Source organism: Coenobita brevimanus, chromosome 74 (assembly GCF_032717465.1).
Source record: "Coenobita brevimanus isolate Jiangsu-jjx chromosome 74, ASM3271746v2, whole genome shotgun sequence".
Classification (NCBI taxonomy): Eukaryota; Metazoa; Arthropoda; class Malacostraca; order Decapoda; family Coenobitidae; genus Coenobita; species Coenobita brevimanus.
The window spans coordinates 8215521-8236379 of record NC_137027.1 but is presented as its reverse complement, the minus strand read 5'-3'; the positions used below and the strand labels follow the sequence as shown (position 1 = coordinate 8236379).

The window sequence follows — 20859 nt, the reverse complement described above, 5'->3', positions numbered from 1 at the left end:
AGAAGGGTGAAATTGTTATGGATATGACAAATTGGGTTGGAGGGACTGTAGGATGGATGAGTTGGAGAGAAAGATGTAGTTAATAGAAGATGAAAGGAGCTTGAGTATGTCTGTAGGAACAGGAATGAAGAGTTCTGAGAAGAGGGTGAAATTGTTATGGATGTGCCAAATAGGGTTGAAGGAAAGGTAAGAAGGAAGAAGCTCTAGAGATGTGGAGGTGTAGTGGATAGAGAAATGAAGGAAACTTGATATGGAGGTATGGAAAGGAGAGACAGGTGCTGAGATAGTGAGTCCATCATGAATGTGCTAAATAAAGTTGGAGGGAATGTAGGAGAGGTGAAGTTGAGAAAATATGGTGATGCAATGGAAGAAGGAGAGAGGAACCTGAAATGGAAGTAGGTAAATGAGAAAAAGATGCAGAGAAGAGGATGAACTTTTAATGAATGTGTCATATAAGGCTGAAGGGAAGTTGGAGATAAGAATTGAAAGAATGAGATAATATGGATGTGAATATGGGACAGGAATCATGTACAGTCATTTTGTATTCAGCAGATGGTATGGGAAAGAGACTTTTTTGGGGAGGGGGGGAGGAATTGTTCATAAATAACAGTATGATTCAAGATTTAAGTCTTAAGTCTTTTATGTGAATGGTTGTATTGGAGTCTCATTAGTGTATGTAAAAATTGTTTTGTCATTTGTTTTGGAAGTTTATGTTTATCATCACAGAGATTGCATTTGAGTTGCCTGGAATGTTGAGTATCAGTGAGCATGTGTGGGGATGGCTCTTTGCTGTATTAATTGGGAATCAGTTTTGCTGAATGATTTTCATGTTAGGATTAATTATGCCCTTTCATAATAGTATAGATGTATATTATTTAATGTTTTTCTGGTATTTGTTTTTAATTTTGTTTGATTAATTGTCTGTATTTAAGTAGCCAAAAATAACCATCTCTTAATTTGTTTCTCTTTAAACAAGGACGAGCCAAGGGTAAGAACAAGACAATAAACAGTTGTTGTAATCCTGCTGACAGTGCATGTAAATAATTCCTCCAGATATCACCGTAGGCCTCTGTCTTTTGTCTGAGTCTGTTAAATTTTCCTGCCCAATATATACTGATTCAGGGTAGAATTTCTTTCTCTGTGAAACCTCAACACTGCATTGGGTAGCATATTAGAGTGATTTAATAGTCCTTAACTACAACCTGTGTCAGAGTTCCTTCTCAGTAAAAATCTCCACTCTTATCATTTTCCTGCTGTACTTCTGCCATGATGAACTTGTAGAAGCACTGTAAACTATTTACCACAGACTGAGTCTTTTGATTAACACATAGAGGTGACTTAACCCGCCGTGTCCTGGCAGATTTTTCTCCAATGACCCCCCCCCCCACCAATCCCGGCAGATTTTTTATTTTATTTATTTATTTATTTATTTATTTATTTTTTTTGCTAAAACCTCTGCTTTTTATGAGAAACATTGAAAATTCAGAGAGAAAGTGCTCACCTGAACGTAGAAGTGCCCTGTACAGGTGACCCTCCCCTCACCTGGTACCGTCTTCTCTGGAGCCATGCTACAGAGATGTTTTCTGTGGGAAGGGTAACTATTCCAAACCACTCAGAATAGGTAGATATTTATTTATTTGGTACGAATTTATATGTAGTAGAAGAGTATATTGGTTTTCACACAATAATATAGGCGATATAAGCATTTTTTCACCCACCAAACACATCAACGTACCGCACCTTCCATGGCAACGTTACCTTCTCATCACTTCTGCTTGTTCCTTCCTCTCACGCCACATAATATTTGTCTTCCACGTTGAGAATCACTTTCGCCTTGAATTTCGTTGGAGGAGGAGAGACCGTGGCAGGACATGTCTTTACTAGCCAGGTCACTGCTAACAGGTGAGTTGCCGAGAAAATGGCGTGCGGGGTGGGGGAGGGGTCACGCGGGTCCAGGCAGTGTCGCCACCTGGTGACAGGTAGAGGAAGGTCTCCCACATAGGCCTACCAAAAGTCACCCACGAAACTTGAAAAATGTGCAAATGACAGACCTCGCAGTTGCAAAACTTGTAAACACGTCGTCGGAGTGACTGTGACAAAACGTTGCAACATGTATACATGTTGACGGGATGCGGTGGGTTAAGTAGCACAGGTTGCTGCAGTCTTTTGAGGATATTTGAGAGAATACCATAAAGCTGGAATGGTGAATGCTGTAGAATATTTTTACCAGTAAATTAAAGTTAAATGTGCTGCAGTTTTACAAAATTTAGAGTTTCTTGTTTCTGCATCACAGAATTTTGGGGTACTGCCCATCAAAACTGGGAGAAGTGAGATTGAAAGTAATATATGTTTAACTGTGGGATGCCGTGCAACTTTACTTACATTTTTGTACAAGCCATTGGCAGTAGTAAGAGGTGTTTACAATGTAACATACTGATTAGCTCTGTCTTTAACTTTACTGTCAACTTTCATATTCTTTAACAAATTGGGCTGTAGTTCCTCTTCACAAGTTTACTATTGGAACTTCCTATTTTCGTTGATATTCATGATTTTAGTTAAACTATTTTTGTTATTCTTCAGTAATTACAGTATTGTGCATATAGTATGGTATGTTGTTACAATAGGGTAGTTGCTGGTATTTCTTTAGTCATGTCATTTTCTGTCAGACTGCTTTCCATATTGCCATAATTTCCATATTGCCAAATTGTCTTTTATCTCCCTTATAACTCAAGCCACAAATTGCTTTGTGTTGTGTAAGGTAGTAATGTGCAGTTTTATTTGTTTATTGACCCCTTCAACCCAAGTATGTCATCCTTGGTTTTTTCCTTGCTGTTGCCTGACAATTTTATTCAACTGTCCAGAGGACTGTCTGAATTAGGGAGGATGGATATAGCCTGAACTCCTAGACTGCATCATGTCTTTCAGATGAGATATCTATGGTGTAGGATGTTTGGGGAAATCAACTTTATTCACTTCAAGAGTTTTCGTAGAAATATTTACTTTACGTTGATGGAAAAAACGTACACAGGCAAATATATCAGCCTGTGTTAGGAGTGTGATGCTGTTTGGTAGTGAGACCTGAATAGTAAAGGAGGAGGATTTTCATAGGCTCAGACGTACAGAAATGACTGTGATTAGATGGATGTGTAGTGCGTCCTCGAATGCGAGGCCTGGGGGCAAGGATTGTGATAGAAGAGTTGAGAGGAAGGATGGGGCTTGAAAGTATTGGTGTTGTAATGATGGGTATATTGAGATGGTTTGGACTTGTTGAGAAGTTGGAGGATGACAGTTTGGTAAAGAAAGTGAGTAGTGTAAACTTCTGGGGGTAGGGCTGTGAGAGTTAAGCCATAATAGAGTGTGACTTCAGGGATAAGGGACTGAATAGGGAGGCTGCCAGAGATTGAGTAGCATGGAGAACTGCCGTTAGGTGACCAAGGCCAACGTATTCCAGCATGTTGGAGCCTTTATAAACGATACGATATGACTTGCGTATGAAACAAACTGCAGTTGATGGTTGTAGGTGCCTTGTTCATGCGGAGTGATGAATTAGACACCTTGTTTTTGACAGTTGGGGCATGCTTTGGCTGACTAATGCTCAGGCAGGGGGAAAGTATCCATCATTGACCACCACAAAGGTTGCATCACCACATGTCTGGTCACTCATTAAGCAACAACTTGAGCTTTGTGCCATAAGGAAACAAAAATTTTGAAAAATTAGGTAAAATTCTGAAAGGCATGCTGCAGCCTACCACAAATAACTTCTTAAAGACATGCCACAGCTGAGGGATTCATCAAGCCATGCTGCCCATTAATATAACAGTCCTACTCTAAATTGAGTGAAATTGTTTAGAGGAAGCAAGAATAAATTATTCATAATGTAATCCAATTCAGCAGTCTTAAATACTACTCTGACTTAACTTTTCATTCCCAGTGTGTACTGCTGACTTTTGTAATCTGACAGCAATGAAACTTTCAGTTGCAATATTTGAAGAATGTTGTACTTCTGGAAGACATTGAGTTGATTATATAGGAAAGATTGAGTTGATTGCAGAGAATTATCATCTTTATTTCTGTAGTTTGCTCAAGGTATTCATGAACATGTTTCTTAATTTCACAGTGCTGTGAATTCTTCAGAGAATTAGCATCTTTATTTCTGTAGTTTGCTCAAGGTATTCATGAACATGTTTCTTAATTTCACAGTGCTGTGAATTCTTCAAATAGAAGAACTATACTGTACCTACATATGGAAATTGTGTTTCTTGGGAAGATGTTGTATATTTTTAACAAACATAATTTCCATATGTGAATATATTGTAATACTTCCATATTACAGTACTTTGTTTCTGAAAATCTCTGATACATTCTTCTTGTGCATTTTGTGTTGCATTCTTTGGTTTTACTTCTGCCTACCAGGCAGAGGTTATAGTGGACTGAATTTGCTTTAGTTTATGGTACTGTACAGTGTACTGTATATTTGTTAACACCTTCAATCTGAGAACATCTTTCTCAACACGTTACTAGAGTATGTCATTCTTACATTATCCCTCCATTACCAGATGGTTATATTCAGCTTTGGAGGAGTCAGGTATAGAACCAGATGATGATTTCAGCTTTGGAGGAGTTACAGATAGCATCAGATGATTATATTCAGCTATGAAGGAGTTAAATGCAGCAAAACATAATTAACTCCTTCACTACATCAGGTTACCCCTTAGGTGAATAAAAAGGTCTGAAGGTAGCAACAGTTAAAGGAAAAAGGTGTTTTCAGAGGGAAAAATTTAGAGTGAGTAGCTGTTGGGGTGTTAGAATCTAGAATGAAATGTAAAAGATGTCCACAAGCTGAAGGAGTTAATGGAAATTACTGTATGTGTAACTCTAGAGTCGGATATTGTTAAAGTGAATAATATCACTTGCCGTTAGTCAGAATGTAATATAAAAAGACAGCATCAGGCTTGAATACATGAACCCCTTCAATTCTTGGATGTATATTTTGATGTGGAAGTCTCTCTGGAAGTGACCTAGACCATTTGTCCCTCACTAACCTTTTAACTTGAGGTGCCTTGAACTGGGGAATTTAGAGAAGTCCCTTTTTAGGGCCCGCTTTATGCCTGTAGGCTTTAGTGACTTTAGCTAAGCCCAGTGTAAGCATTCCGAAGCTTGCTTATCTGACTCATAATTGTGTATTTGCTCATTTTAATCTCCTTGCCTCCAGGTGACTGTAGTCAGCTTAGGAAAGGAACTGTGTCTGTGAAGGAGAAATGAAGGCATATCTAACCTTCTTGAGCAGAATAAAAGCATGTGGTACGAGCTAGAATTCAACACAAAAGATGTCTTCAAATTGAAGCGGTTGAATTGAGTTACTCTTGTGAATTTGTTCTTCTTGCCTGTGGTATAAGTGTTTTTAATGTACTTGAAATCTTATCTCATATCCTTCTATCCTCAGCATCCACAGTTTGAAGAAGATTTTATTAATGACCCATTTTAGAAGTGTATATATCATTGTTCACAAACCTTTGCATCACTGTCTTAGTTTCCTTGAATGTTTTTCTTGTACCTTACTATTCTCAGCATGAAAAAGGAACTTTTTATTGATGAACCATTTGGGAAGTGGATTTATCATTCCTCATAACTTTTTAGCACTTTCTTAATTTTTTCTGAAAAGTTATAACATAGTACAGTGTATTTAATTTTTGGTTTAATGAATCATCTTGGGGCAGGAATCTTCCCTTATTAAAAAAAAAAAAAAAAAAAAAGTTTGGTGCTATGCAAAATAAAATCATGAAGTATTATGACTCTCCTTATCAAGTTAAGGCAGTGGGATCTATATGTATCATGAAAACCACCCACTCAGCAATCCTCATTTTGAATGAACATTTTTTTTTTTTTATTAGCACTGTGCTGTTAGCTTGAAAATAATATCCCATAAGCCAAAAATATTTTTGTCCTTAGTTACAGTTAATATCTAAATTGAACGAGTACTGATATGTTGTTGTTCATCACTTTTCATCATTATTATTGTCTAAATCCAATTATAGGTCAGGTATTTGCATGAAATACCATGCAGTAGTCTTGTCTGTATAGCATATTTAGGATGTTGGTAACTGAATGCACTGGGTAATACTTATATCAATAATCTGCTTAATTTATTAAGATAGTACCTTTGCTTGGTTTTTCCTTATGAACATGAATTTTATTCAAGATCATTGTGGTAGGTGGGGGCACTTACCATCCACTCACTCAATGTAGTTCTGCTCTTGGGTGTCTGCCCTGTCCTCTCCTCCATCCTTCTTTCCTTCCATCTTCCTCTATCTTTCTTTCCTTCATTCTTTCCACGTCCTTCTGCCTACGGGTGACTTTACACTCCCTCTTCTGTCTTTCATTCCTTCATTCTGTCCTCCTCTGCCTATGGGTAACTCTACACTATGTGACAAACCAAATGGTTTCCTGTACACCAGGAAACTATTTACTACGCTGGGTGGTAACCATATAACCAAATTTTGGCGCTTGGTTTGTTTAGTGGGTAATAATTGTGCTCCAGTCGGATTGAGCCAGTGAAGATTTATATCCAAGGGGTGGTTGGGGTTTATTGCTCACGTAATGCCAGTCAGGGATGAGTGAGGTTGGTCACTCTTATCTTAAATATCAAGACCAACTGCCTAGCCCCGGGCTCCTATGCTCCTCATGGGGCAACGTAGGATTGGATGATGGATGGATGGACAGAAAATATCTGCCAATATTGTGTTTGAAATTATTGTACAAGGGACTAAGTGCCAACAGTGTGATGATGTGTCAGCAGAATAGTTTTTGAATGATTCCCTTCATTATCTTGAGTTTGTCCTCTGGAGACAAGATCATTTTTTGTGGCATTGCTACAGCAAGATCACCTTGTGCTTGAATTTTTGCATAACCTTTAAGATTTTTTATATTCTTTTGAAAATGATAACATCCTCTAGAATAACATGGATGCATATGAATATTTTTCAGATTTAGGTTGTTATATCACTCTAGGAAGGTGACAGGACCTCCACACCCTACCACCACTTTCAGGTGCAATGAGGGTTGAGGAAATGGCCTTAACAGACTGCAAGATTAGAGATAGGGTGAAATATTCTGTAGCTCCTCAGTGCTTGTATGTTAATGTCAGTTCAAGAGACTTTTCCTAAAGTTTCATTAACTGGTGGTGAAGACACATGATAAATGGCACCAGGCAGTGAGCTTGTGTCCCTGATGAAGTTACAGACTTTTCTCAGGTTAGTGTGAGCATTCTCATGGAGGAGTCCAGATAAATCCTCATCCTCACAGACTGTGTGTGTGGTGATTGGGTACAAAGGATCTGCCTCCATCTTTCTGTGCATCCATGGTTTACTAACAGCAAAATTAGATTTTAGTTTTACAAAAACCTGTTTTTCTGCCTTCATACATTTGTGGGGATTATTAACACTCCAATTTATAGCAGTGTTGTTTGATGTTGCCAAAATGTTATATGACATTTGTTTTATAATCTGTATCACTTATACATTATTCTTCTATGGTTTTAACTTTCATATTTTTAGGAGTATGTACCTCAGCATAATTTACCTAAAAAGTATCAAATTCTGTAACACATTCCTATGAAAAGCATGAGTCCATTTGATGCATACATTCTGTGTAATCATGTTTATTTACAGATCATTTAATAGCTTCTTACTCCATCCTCTACCAGAATCCACTCAGGGTCAGGAGTAGGGCGTGAGCTGGGTCGATTGCTGCGACTACCAGCTGACAACTACAACAATTTGTTGACAGTTTTGCGGCTCCCCCACTACACCCCCTTGCTAGCTTTGCTTGATTACAGTGGCAGAAAGGTTTTGGCCACTTATCTTGTCACGAATGCAGTTGAGAACCAAACCTGCATTCCCACCCAGGAGCAAGTTAGTGTTTTTGTACATCACTGTAGTTTTATTTATAGTATTTGTTAGTTCATTAGGTTAAGAAGTTGACTTGGATTGAAATGAATGGATGCAGTATGTATGGAGAAGTACATGACAAGGGTTGCATATCATTTTTAACAAAGTAGTTGACAAAGGTCCATCCTGCAGCCTTATGTGAGGTGCATATGAATGACAAGATATAACTAAGTTTGTGCATTTCACCATAGTGTCTGGAACCAGGCTGAACCAGGATGGTGGGCTTAATTGAACTATATTGGTCGGGTAGTTCACTGCTAGGCCTTTAAATGCACAAGGATCCAGACACGAGTGGTTATGACTGCCCTTTGCATGATAAAATGCATTACTTCTCCATTGTTAAAATCAGTCTGCAAGGTATGCGAGTATAATGGTAAAGTAAGGCAGGTATTGACTGGGATGCCTGGCAAGTAGGGAAGAGGGTGTTTTTTGAGTGGGAGGATTTATGTAAACCAAATATTACATTTTAGAATCTGATAATTTACCCCTGCATTGCTTTTTCAGTCTTCCTGAACTTAATTATATTTTTTTGGGCAGGTTGAATCAGTGTTGTCAATGGTGTCATCCATCACATGCGATCAGAGTGACCAGCCATTGGTTGATCCTGACCCAGAGGACCTGGCTGAAGAACAGGGATTACTAGCAAGGTCAGTGATGCAGAGGATGGATAATAATATGGGGAGGGAGTAAGATAGCCCACAGCAGACTGAAGTTTGGTGGTGAAGATTTATAGTTATATCGTTGCTAAATTTAATTTTCGTTCATTTTGAAAGTTTTTTTTTTCCCCCTTTATTTTTAACATTGCAGGCAAAGCAGAAATGGCTGACGAGGTAACATGGCTACGTTATCAATAAAACATGCGTTTTGTGTGTGTGTGTGTTTGTGTGTGTGTGTGTGTGTGTGTGTGTGGTAAGTGGGGCTGCCCATCATCTACTCATTTATTGTAGTGCTGCCATATGAGGCGTCTCATGGACAAGGGGCAAATGCGCCATTTTCTTACTTTTGAGTTATGAGCCTTTAAAGTTCAGGTATAGGTGGCAGACATAGAATATTACAGAATAGCATGTTATTATATATCATTAGAATCCTCTGGAAGAGGCAAATTTATACTGCAGGAAAAAAACACACACACACACATACATACACACACACACACACACACACACACACACACACACACACACACACACACACACACACACACACACACACACAGTAAAACACACGATGGTGTTTTTTCAGCATATAGTAATTATTGTTCAATCAACTTGAAATTCATTCCTGTAGTAGATGTAAATGAAACTAAGATACTGTGAAAATTTCAGCCAAAAATTCCTATAATTAATATTTTTCCTATAATTATTAATTACACAAGTCAAGAGTGAGAGCAGTGGAAATGAGTTAAGAGGAGCCTGTGGAGTCACATGGAGAGACAGGCTGACGAATGAGGATATAAAGGAGCATTGTGGTGTGGATGTGGATGTGATAGGAAGCGTTATGAGGAACACACTGAGGTGGTTTGGCCATGTGGAGAGGATGGAGGGTAAAAGACTGATGAAGAGAGTGTATGTGAGTGAGGTGAGGGGGGAAGAGGGGGGGGGAGACCGAGGATGAGATGGAGGGATGGGGTGGAGAGGTATATGAGAGAGGGGGGTGTGAGTTGGGAGCAGGGCAGTGAAATGGCGGGGGACAGGGCGACTTGGAGGCGATTTGTTTGTGGCCACCCTAAACGGGATTGAGGCGTCTGGCAATAGATAGATAGATAGATTAATTAAAAATTTTCATCTCCTTACCGGCAACAGGTTGTTTTATTGTGTGTATGATAACCATTATATTGTTAATGACTGACACAATGAAGTTATAATACCCACCAACTATTTACAACTCCAACCGCACACCAAGATGAAGAGGGGGGGGGGGAGGCCTGATGGTTAATAGTCGAGGACGTCATCGGAGTGTAAACAAAGCCAGGCTTCACTCACGTGCTTGGTGGGATGACTAGCGGGGGTGCTAGCGTGCGTCTGATTGGCTGAGAGGCGGCCCTTTAACTCTGACAGAGGTAGCCGCTCGCCCATTGGCTGGGCCGCGTGCCGACATTCGCCCCTAAAGCTCTGAAATCCCAGACCCTCCCCGTCCTCCTCCTTCCCTCCACATGCGCAAAACAAGGGAGATTGAACCTAGAATTCTGAACCCACATGGGTCAGAATCGGATAACGCTCTTCACCACGAGATTTTCAGTGCTTCCACCTAGCGGAAAACATGCATAACTCATTTTTGATGGGGGTGGCGCATTCACCTCTTGTCCATGAGACGCCTCATATGGCCTCTACACTTGGTGACAAGTCAAATGGTTTCCCGTAACCCAGGAAACCATTTACAATGCTGGGTGGTAACCTTATAACCAAATTATGGCACCTGGTGGTTTAGTGGGTAATTTTAAGCGGCTCCAATCAGATTGAGCCAGTGCAGGTTCATATCCAGTGGGTGGTTGGGGTTTATTGCTTATGTAATGCCACTCTGTGATGAGAGGCTGGTCACTCTCATCTTAAATATCAGGACCAACTTGCCTAGCCCCAGACTCCTACACTCCTCATAGGGCAACACAGGATTAGATGATGGATGGGTGGATATTTTTAATGTATTCATTTTTTTTTTCCCATCCATTTCTGGTAATGGACAACACTTGCTTGTATTTGTCAACCTTGTTCTTGTGATGGCAGCACTACATGTTGCATTACCTCGAACAGTATCTTGGTTCAGTACTAAAACCCCGAGACTTCATCTCAGGATTTCCTAAGTCTACCTCTTGGTGCTTTTCCCACTACATTTGCACTCATAGATCTCTTCTCTCAAGTGAAATGGAAGTATGAATAAAGACACTTCAACTGGATGTAACCCATGTAATCCATAAGGATTTGCATACAACAGGTGGTTGGGATTTATTGCTCTTCCAGTGCCACCCATTACTGCAGCTGATCATTCTCACCATACTGTAAATGTGCACACTAAGCAGTGTATCCCCAGGATCCTGTATTCATGATGGGGTAGTAAAGGGTTGGGTGATAGATTGGTAGAACATTCAGGATGTTATTTAAATTTTACTTTACTTAGAATAAACTATCAAAATCATCCAGTTTCTTGGATTTCATTTGCTATTACATTTATATCATTTTGGATAAATGCATTCAATTTCATGTATATAATTTATCTTTACTTTTATATCAGGTTCCTTCATCTGTTCAAGAGTGACAATAGTGACCAGCAGTACCTGATGCTGACAACAGCACGTAAACATTTGGCAGATGGTGGTCCTAAGAGGATAGTGCACACCCTCCCACCTCTAGTCTTCCAGGCATACCAACTAGCCTTTAAGTACTATAGTGAGAGGGACCAGGTTGGTAGTAGTTATTCCTGTACTTTTGGCAGCAAAAATTCTGTTGTTTCTCCTGCTTTTCTGTTCATGGAGTTTATCAGTTGGGTTAGTCTACCAATTTCATGGATGACTTTTTGTACCATCAGATCAGTGTTCTTTCTCTGCATTTGAGTCAAGAGACTAATTCTCAAAGCCTACAGAGTGAGGAGTAGGAGAGATGACAGGATCTCTCTTACTGATAATGCAGTGTTATTGCAGTAGATTCAGAAATAGTTAGTTTTGCATCCTGTTGACTTGATAGGACAAGGTGAATGCTTACCTAGCTGTACGGGTAGTTTTTAAGTTAAGGAAAACTGATGCTTGAGGATCACTGAGCAGTATTTTAAAGTACTCTCTTATATTTAATTTTACAAATTTCAGTAAGTTAATATTAATTTTTAAAAACCATTTAACTGTATCCAGCCTCTCATCTTCCTTGCAGGATGACAAATGGAGCAAGAAGGTTCACAAGATATTCCAATTCTGCCACCAAACTATAACCAAGCTAGTAAAGGCAGAATATGCAGAACTTCCTCTTAGACTTTTCCTCCAGGGCGCCCTGGCTGTTGACCGCATCCCTTTCGACAACCATGAGACTGTTGCTTATGAGTTCATGTCCCAGGTATAGTTGGAAAGAAAAGGATGAAAAAAATGGATAGAAGTTTAATGGAGGAAAACATGAGTCAGTGTGTGTGTCAAACACTTGTTCAGAGTTCTCAGCTCTTTTGTGCTTAGAACTGGTTTGTCTGTATGCTTGCAGCCATATTTCTTGCTTACTGTTTCAGTGGTAGCAGTGGAAGCCAGTCACAGAAGTGTATTTAATGTTGTTTTATTTCCGAAGCATTTTATCTCACCAGGCTATTACTTTCATCTCAACAGGCATTCTCACTGTATGAAGATGAGATAAGTGACAGCAAAGCCCAGCTGGCAGCCATGACTCTGATCATGGCAACATTCCAGCAAACCACATGCTTTGGGGAGGAGAATCATGAGCCATTACGAACTCAGTGTGCCCTTGCTGCCTCCAAACTCTTAAAGAAGCCAGATCAAGCTAGAGGTGTCACCACATGTTCTCACCTGTTCTGGTCTGCTCGTTGCCAGGCTACAAACAAGGAAGAGGTGAGCAAATCAAGGAGAAAGGGGAAACTAGTCTATAATTCTTCCACCATAATGTGGCAGAGATATTCTTCCATTTTGCAGCGTACTTCCCCTACAGTGCCATGATTGTACATCCATTCCATAGCACTTTATGACCAGCATCATATTCTTTTGTCAATTTCCTGTCATAATGGAGAGATAGCAATTTTAGGCCAGATTTAAGTGAACAGAATAGAAAAGAAAATAATAGGTAGGAGGAAGCAAGACAGGTAGAGAGGGTAAAGACTTTAAGCTGTTTGAAGCATCAGCACATTAATCAGATAATTTAAAATCTGACTGGATTATTCAGCTGGACAGCATGTCTGGTGTGTCCCTATAATTTTATTGATCTGGTGTTTCCTTATAATCTTACTGATTCTTCATCTTTTTCATAATAGTGTTGAAGTATTTAGTATTTATGAAACATTTGTTAAATTCAAGGTCTGCCCCAAAAGAAACCAAACTCTTTAAATAGCACACCAACTAGCTGGCGACAAGCACTGTTTAACAACGACTTTGAGTTTTAATATAATGTTAGTCACATCACGGCACGTCACGTAGTCATCGAGGTACATGTGCTTGAGTGAACGTGTGTTTAGTGCACCTGGCGATTTGTACGAGTTGATCAGTGAAATATCATGAAGAGCAACATGTTTGCATGAAGTTCTGTTTCAGATTGGTGAAAACTTTTACAAAGACTTTTCAGATGTTGCAACAGGCTAATGGGGAGGATTGTTTGAGCTGTATGCAATGTCACAAGTGGCTCCAGTGGTTCAAATTGGAAGAACATCCACCAAAGACACTCCCAAATCTGGATGCCTTTCCGCATCAAGAGATTACAATCACATTGATAAAGTGCGTGCTGTGATCTATGAAAATCGTTGCCTGGCTGTCCATGAAGATTCTGAAGTTGGCAGCTGTGAAAGTTCATGCCACACAATTTTAACCGAAAACTGAAGATGCATTGTGTTGCCACAAAATTTGCGTCACGTCTGCTCATGGATGAGCAAGAAGAGAACCGTATCACAGTTAGTCAGGAGCTGTTTGATTATTCGAATGCCATTGAAAACTTTCTGAAAATGTCATAACGGGTGGTGAAACTTGGGGGTATGGCTATGATGTTGAAACAATAAAGCAATCATCACAGTGGCATCGTCACTGCGACCAAAAAAAAAGCACGTCAGAGTTGCACAAATGTGAAGGTGATATTGATTGTTTTTTTTTTATTGGAAGGGCGTCGTTCACCATGAGTTTGTTCTACATGCCAGACAGTCAGTAAAGAGTTTTACTTGGACATCCTGAAGCATTTGAGGGGGGGCAGTGTGAACAAGGAGGCCTGAGACGTGGGGAAACAATACATGGATGCTGTACCCCGACTATGCATCTGCTTACATGTTTCTCCATATCTGTGACTTTTTGGCAAAGCACAAGACGACTGTCATCCCCCAGCCGCCCTGCTGTCTGGATTTGACCCTTGTGGACTTTTTTCTGTTCTCAAGGTTGAAGTCCACCCTGAAAGGTTGCCGATTTCAGATGATAGAAGAAATAGAAGAAAATTCACCAAGTGCACTAAACACACGTTCATTCAAGTGTGTGTACCTCGATGACTAAGTGACATGGCGTGATGCTGCTGGTGTTAGACTAAAGCTCAAAGTCGCTACTAAACAGTACTGCTGTTGCAATCACGCTACACCCATTACCTGGAGTGCTATCTAAAGTTTTCAGTTTCTTTTTGGACAGACCTATTATAATGTGTGTTATTAAACTCTTGTCATTCATATCACACTTGTTTATTCTGCCCTGTACTTGACTTCAGTTACGAGATGAGAAGCGAGTGTTGGAGTGCTTGAAGAAAGGTGTGAGGATTGCCAATCAGTGCATGGACCCATCAACGCAGATACAACTGTTTGTTGAACTCCTCAATCACTATGTGTACTTTTATGAGAAGGGCAACTCTCAGGTAATATAATTAGCAGGTGGGGACACTCACCATCCACTCACTCAATGTTGTGCTGCTCTCGGGTGTCTGCCCTGTCCTCTCCTCCATCCTTCTTTCCTTCCATCTTCTTCTGTCTTTCTTTCCTTCATTCTTTCCTCGTCTTTCTGCCTGCGAGTGACTTTGCACTCCCTCTTCTGTCTTTCATTCATTCATTCTTTCCTCTTCCTTCTGCCTGTGGGTGACTCTACACTGAGTGACAAGCCAAATGGTTTCCTGTACACCAGGAAACCATTTACTATGCTGGGTGGTAACCATATAACCAAATTTTGGTGCCAGGTGGTTTAGTGGGTAATTATTGTGCTCCAGTCGGATTGAGCCGGTGAAGGTTTATATCCAAGGGGTGATTGGGGTTTATTGCACACATAATGCCACTCAGGGATGAGTGAGGCTGGTCACTCTCATCTTAAATGTCAGGACCAACTGCCTAGCCCCGGGCTCCTACACTCCTCATGGGGCAACGTAGGATTGGATGATGGATAGGTGGATTATTATTATTATGTATTGTTGATTTGAGTGCATTATTACGTGGTACAATACCAGATGCTGTTGGCATAACGTTCTCCCTACATGTCAAGTGGGGTTGGTGGAGGATTAGTGCCCCTCCCTGTAAAACAATTAACCCTAAGCCCTTGGCCACCCCGTTTGGGATACATGGCGTCTGGCAATGAATGAATGAAACAAATGATTGAACACTGATGTCTTGAGTAACAAGTTACTTTGTAGAGTAACATGTCAATTTGTAGTACGTTTTCTTTACTGACACAGCAGCTGAAAATGTGACTCTTCCACTTGGGATGCAGTCAAAACAGCTCGGATACAACTCGAGCAGAGCTTGATGTCACTAGTTGTGTGTAGTCACCTTCCATATGTGTGTGTGTGTGTCATGCACATGTACATGCACATCAGATTGTTATAATAATGTTGCAAGGTGTTTCTAGTATTTTTGGAGATAAATGAAATAAAGAGATGACTGGTTGAATGGTCAGGATTAGTTAAGTCTGTATAATGACATTCCAACAGTGTATTTAGTTCATGCAGTTTTTGTCATTATAGCAACTTTCTGGAAGCAGTTAATTGCATTACTTGAGATATTATTATACAGTATGGAACATACAGTAGCTATATGATTATCAAGGTAAAAGGCAATCTGATTTGCTTATATGAGGTCATAGACTCTGTTTTCTTGTTCCCAATCCCTTGTATGTACAGTTTGTCCTTTTACACGCATGCACCTTCTTACCCATTCTGTTTGTTAGTGAGAAATAGTCGGGTTGATGATTGTGTAGTTTCTTAAGAGTGAATACCTGTAGAATTAAGAGGGTACCACCATTTCTGTTTTTAATTTAGTTTGCCTCTTCCATCCATCCATCATCCAATCCTAGGTTGCCCCATGAGGAGCGTAGGAGCCTGGGGCTAGGCAAGTTGGCCCTGACATTTAAGATGAGATTGACCGGCCTCAATCATCCCTGAGTGCCATTACGTGAGCAATAAACCCCAACCACCTCATGGATATAAACCTTCACTGGCTCAGTCTGACTGGAGTTCCTTAATTACCCACTAAACCACCAGGCGCCAAAATTTGGTTATATGGTTACCACCTGGCTTAGTAAATGGTTTCCCAGTGTACAGGAAACCATTTGGCTTGTCACTGTGTAGAGTTACCCACAAGCAGAAGGAAGAGGAAAGAATGAAGGGAAGAAAGACGGAAGAGGGAATGTAAAGTCACCCGCAGGCACATTAATATTCTTTTTATCCTGTTACATCTTAATATCACTGCCATTGCTTTTAACCCCTCACTCACAAAACATGTCAAAATGCTGTTAGGTTGAAGAGTAACTGATGATGCACTTTGATGCATCATCAGTGTTGGTCTGAAGAGATGCTGATTAGGCAGTTTTGGACAAAAAATATTCACCAAAAATTAAGTTTTATTTTGAAGTGTGTCAAACCTTGATGCTTCATAGGGGAGGGTGTCTATTTCAAGGCCAATGCTCTCAAATACTTGTTTTTTTCATGGCTTTCGGTGCGAGGGGGGGAGGCACGCGATTTTTGTTGATTTACTCGAAAACTATTGGTCGTATCAAAATTCCAAAAACACCATGTGAAAGGTCACGAAATTCCGCGTCTAGATGTATGCTTAGCTTTTGCACGGTGTGGGCAAAATTTTGCGCTAGGTTGTTGGGAAATTTACCCTTGAATTAGTTTTTTCTCACTGCATTTTGGTACTTTTACTCATCAGTTTTGTGTGTTTTTATTAGATTATCTTATAGTCAAGTGGGGTTGGTGGAGGATTAGTGCCCCTCCCTGTAAAACAATTAACTCTAAGCCCTTGGTCACCCCGTTTGGGATACATGGCGTCTGGCAATGATGATGATGATGATAAACATCATCAAAGATGATGGTATACAACTTATTCCAATATGACCAAGTTCCGGGGCAAATCAAATCCATGAGAATTTTTTCCATTGTGTGCTAGTCCAGGCTTCCTTTAGCCATTCTATCTGATGATGTCCCACTAACTTACTGAAAGCTTACAGTGTACGAGGGGGTAAAAAATTTTACTCAAGAATATTATCATGCAGTGTTGAACATTCACTTGGTAAGGAACAGATGCTAGGGAGGCACTTTATCAAGCTAGAAAATGGGCCTCAGAATCTCTTGTTATCATAGGCTCGTTATGCAGTTAGGGTATGTAGATCTCAGAATCTCCTCTTTTTATAGCTTCCTTATCTAGCTACAATAACTAAAATACAACCTTCAGAATTTTCTGCTTTCATAGCCTCCATACTGGACAGGAATTCTGGCTTCAGAATGACCTATTATAATCTTTGCAGGTTACAGTTGCGATGATTAACCAGCTTGTGAGCAAGGTGAAGGAAGACCTAGCTAACTTGGAGACGACTGAGGAAGTTGATCAGATTTCTCGTCACCTTCACAACACCCTGGCCCATCTCACCTCACGTCTTCACCACCCTCCCCATGATGGCCCTTCTTTCCAGGGTCTCCAGCTGTGAAGCATACTAGGAGAAGATGAAGATTCTAAAGAGTGTGAAGATTGAATGGTTAATATTAGAAAAGGAGAAAAAGAATGTTGAAAGATATCAGAAAGGGCCCTTTCCGTAAAGTCTTTACCTACCACGTCTTACAGCACCAGCTTTGTAATACTGAATTGTGCTTTCACCGGCTTTATCTTTAGCAGATTAACAGTGAAGAGGAAATGTGATAGAATAAAGGAAAGGAAAAAAGAGTGCAGAAATTCCAAAAGCTGAATAGAGTAAAATTTTTAATGCTTGAAAAATGAAAACATGAAATTTATGTAGCTATGAGATATTTTGTTTAATGTCAGTGACCTTTTTTTTTTTTTTTTTTTTCATGCTGTGTGCAGGTGATTTTATTCTGTTTAGGGGAGGCTTTTCTTACTAAGGGAATTAGAGATAGCTTTCACTGACTCTGATGGCAAAAGATCACCCCTGAAGTGAATAAAGTTGTCTGGAGGCAGCAGTAATAAACAAATAGAATAAGACAGATAAATGATACCTGGTATGCTCCTGAAAACAGTCAGGGGAGAATGGGTATACTGAGAATGACAGTGGATCTTTGCACCAGAGGAAACTTGGGCAGCTGATGTACCGGGTAATTAATACTGTAGAGTGAAATGACCTTTTTGCTTATTTGATGATGAAAGATGGACAGAAATAATAATTGTGAACCAGAATGTAGTGTATTGCAGGATAGATAATAAAGTTTGGGTAAAAGTGTCATGATGATTTAAATCTTCAGAGATTTCATGAAAATAGATGTATCAAGCGAGATCATTATGGATAGTGAGCATAAATTTGCATAATCTTAAACATAACTGAAGACAAACAAAGCATGTTTACACTTAACTGGTGGTTTTGCACATATCTCTCAGTGACAGAAAGAACTCTGTTGAGAAGTAATGTATATAAGTGGAATTTTCCACCAGTGAAAACTGAATATCATAAGGTGAGAAAGTAAGTGCAGGACTTGGATCTGATGGGATATACAAGTACAGTAGCTATACGGTAATAGAAATTATCTCCATGTATTGTGATGATACGTTAGTTTGGCTGACTTGGATTATTTTCAGGCATGAAAAGGGATCAGGTTGAGCTGAAATAGTTGTACCTTCAAAGTACTGTACGTACAATATCAGTATGTGGGTATAATCTCTGTCTTTTGACCTATGTATGACACTGAAATGCAGACCTGATACTGATACATAAAAAAAAAAATTGAATACACAATTTATCAATAATTTATGGAAATAGCTATTAGTTTTAAGAGATTCTGTCTTACATTCACCAACTTATTTAACACCATTCCTGATGCTTTGTGGTGAGTTTATAAAGATCTGTATTTGAATAACTAATCATCCAGTCCTGTGTTGCCCCATGAGGAGCGTAGAAAAAATATGTTTTATTCATGGGTACAGCTTTTGAATCATACATGTTGCTGTCTTGTCTGACCTGGTTAAGCTCTCCTATATATAATAATAATGCTGCAAGCAATGTTTTCCGCAAAATTTATTAGATGTATGTTTCCGTATATATTCATTATATCCTTGTATATCATAGAAATATATTGTGATTATCATATAGTTTATAAGTGCATGACATTGAATCATAAACATACTCGTCAGTCATATACTGTACAGTAGCATCTACAGTTTTAAGTACAGTAACTACAGCTGCCATTTCCAGTACAGTAAATACACTTGCAGCTATTAACCCAGTCAGTCTGGTGATATCTCAGGACAATTTTATCCAGCTTAGGAGAAACTTTTCAAACTAGAGAAGTGATAAATAGCTTCAAATGCTAGAGAGGGGTGCCTTTGAGTGGTGGAACTGACAAAGCTGGATAGGTCCTCTGCCTTCTTATGCAAATGCTCTTCAGCTCTCATCCTCACTCCTGAAAGGGGTATGGTGGACTGCAGAACAAGGTCAGCTTCAACCTGCAGTATACTGGGTTCACATTCAAATGAACCTGGGGTTACAAATACAACACTACTATACTATTAATATCATGTGAAGAGGTCTCCACATAGCTGAATAAAATTGTCTGAAAGTATTGAGACTATAAAAAATAAGAATGAGGGGAATTTTAACTGCAGGTGTAGCATTTATTGCATATATTTTACTAGGAATCTTGTCACTGATGTGGGGTCTTATTTCCTTTAGGTTAGGAGGCTTCCTAGCACATCCTCCTCAGCAGTTCATTTGCCATACTACATATTAACTTCCTTATGTAAGGTATCATTTAATATGGATATAGTTTGCATACATACCCAGAGAGAGATTGGTAACATGCCATGTCCAGAAATAAGCTGGGAAGAAAGAGGTGTTCGCTAGCTTTCTAAGATGATGGGAATAAGAGCCCAAGTACTGTATGTTTGAGAGTGTGAGGCAGTGCAGATATCAAGATTGTTTTTTCTTTTTTTGGTGAATAGTTCTCCAGCACATCTATGTAGTTTTTTACACTTGTGTATTGTTAGCAGCGTATGAATGGTGTGCAAGTGATCAAAGTTTCACTGGGGTAATTGGTCCTGGCTATTTTTGGAGAAACAGTATTGTAAATTTTTTATTGGTAACTAACACAGAGTTGTGTATAACATATTTTAGATTTTAATGAACAGAGTTTATGCCAGTACTAATTATAATGTTTGAAAATATTTCATTACCATTATTGTGCTTTCTTTTAAATTAAAAGATAATTGGCGTGAGAAATGATTTGGTTGTGTGTTTGAAAGTTCATATGATAATGACATATAACTGAATTCCTATGCTCCTTATTGTGTTTCACTTGAATTCTTGAATTATTCCTGTTTCTTGATGGGTTAATGATACAGTATCAAATAAGTTAATCTTTTTCATGTATTTGTAAATAAATAATTTTTCCATATAAAATAGTATTATATCTGCCTAGGGGTGACTTTACACTCACTCTTCTGTCTTTCTTTCCTTCATTCTTTCCTCTTCCTTCTGCCTGTGGGTGACTCTACACTGAGTGACAAGCCAAATGGTTTCCTGAACACCAGGAAACCATTTACTATGCTGGGTGGTAACCATATGACCAAATTTTGGCACCTGATGGTTTAGTGGGTAATTATTGCACTCCAGTCGGATTGAGCCGGTGAAGGTTTATATCCAAGGGGTGGTTGGGGTTGATTGCTCATGTAATGCCACTCAGAGATGAGTGAGGCTGGTCACTCTCATCTTAAATGTCAGGACCAACTGCCTAGCCCCGGGCTCCTACGCTCCTCATGGGGCAATGTAGGATTGGATGATGGATGGATGGATATAAAATAGTATTATATGCTCCAAAGAGCTGTTATTCCTTCCCAG

The 20859-nt window shown here is 39.5% G+C and overlaps 1 protein-coding gene across 1 annotated transcript in view; it reads left to right on the top strand.

Moving 5' to 3' along the window:
• Window positions 1–20365, top strand: part of Vps35 (Vacuolar protein sorting 35) — a 40703-nt gene extending 20338 nt beyond the window's left edge. Inside the window, exons 10-16 of the mRNA XM_080278644.1 lie at window positions 7703–7910; window positions 8484–8593; window positions 11172–11340; window positions 11801–11980; window positions 12238–12477; window positions 14312–14455; window positions 17329–20365. Coding sequence (XP_080134770.1) covers window positions 7703–7910; window positions 8484–8593; window positions 11172–11340; window positions 11801–11980; window positions 12238–12477; window positions 14312–14455; window positions 17329–17508 — 1231 coding nt within the window. The 3' untranslated portion in view covers window positions 17509–20365. The remainder of the gene's footprint in view (window positions 1–7702; window positions 7911–8483; window positions 8594–11171; window positions 11341–11800; window positions 11981–12237; window positions 12478–14311; window positions 14456–17328) is intronic.
• Window positions 20366–20859: the final 494 nt, after the last annotated feature.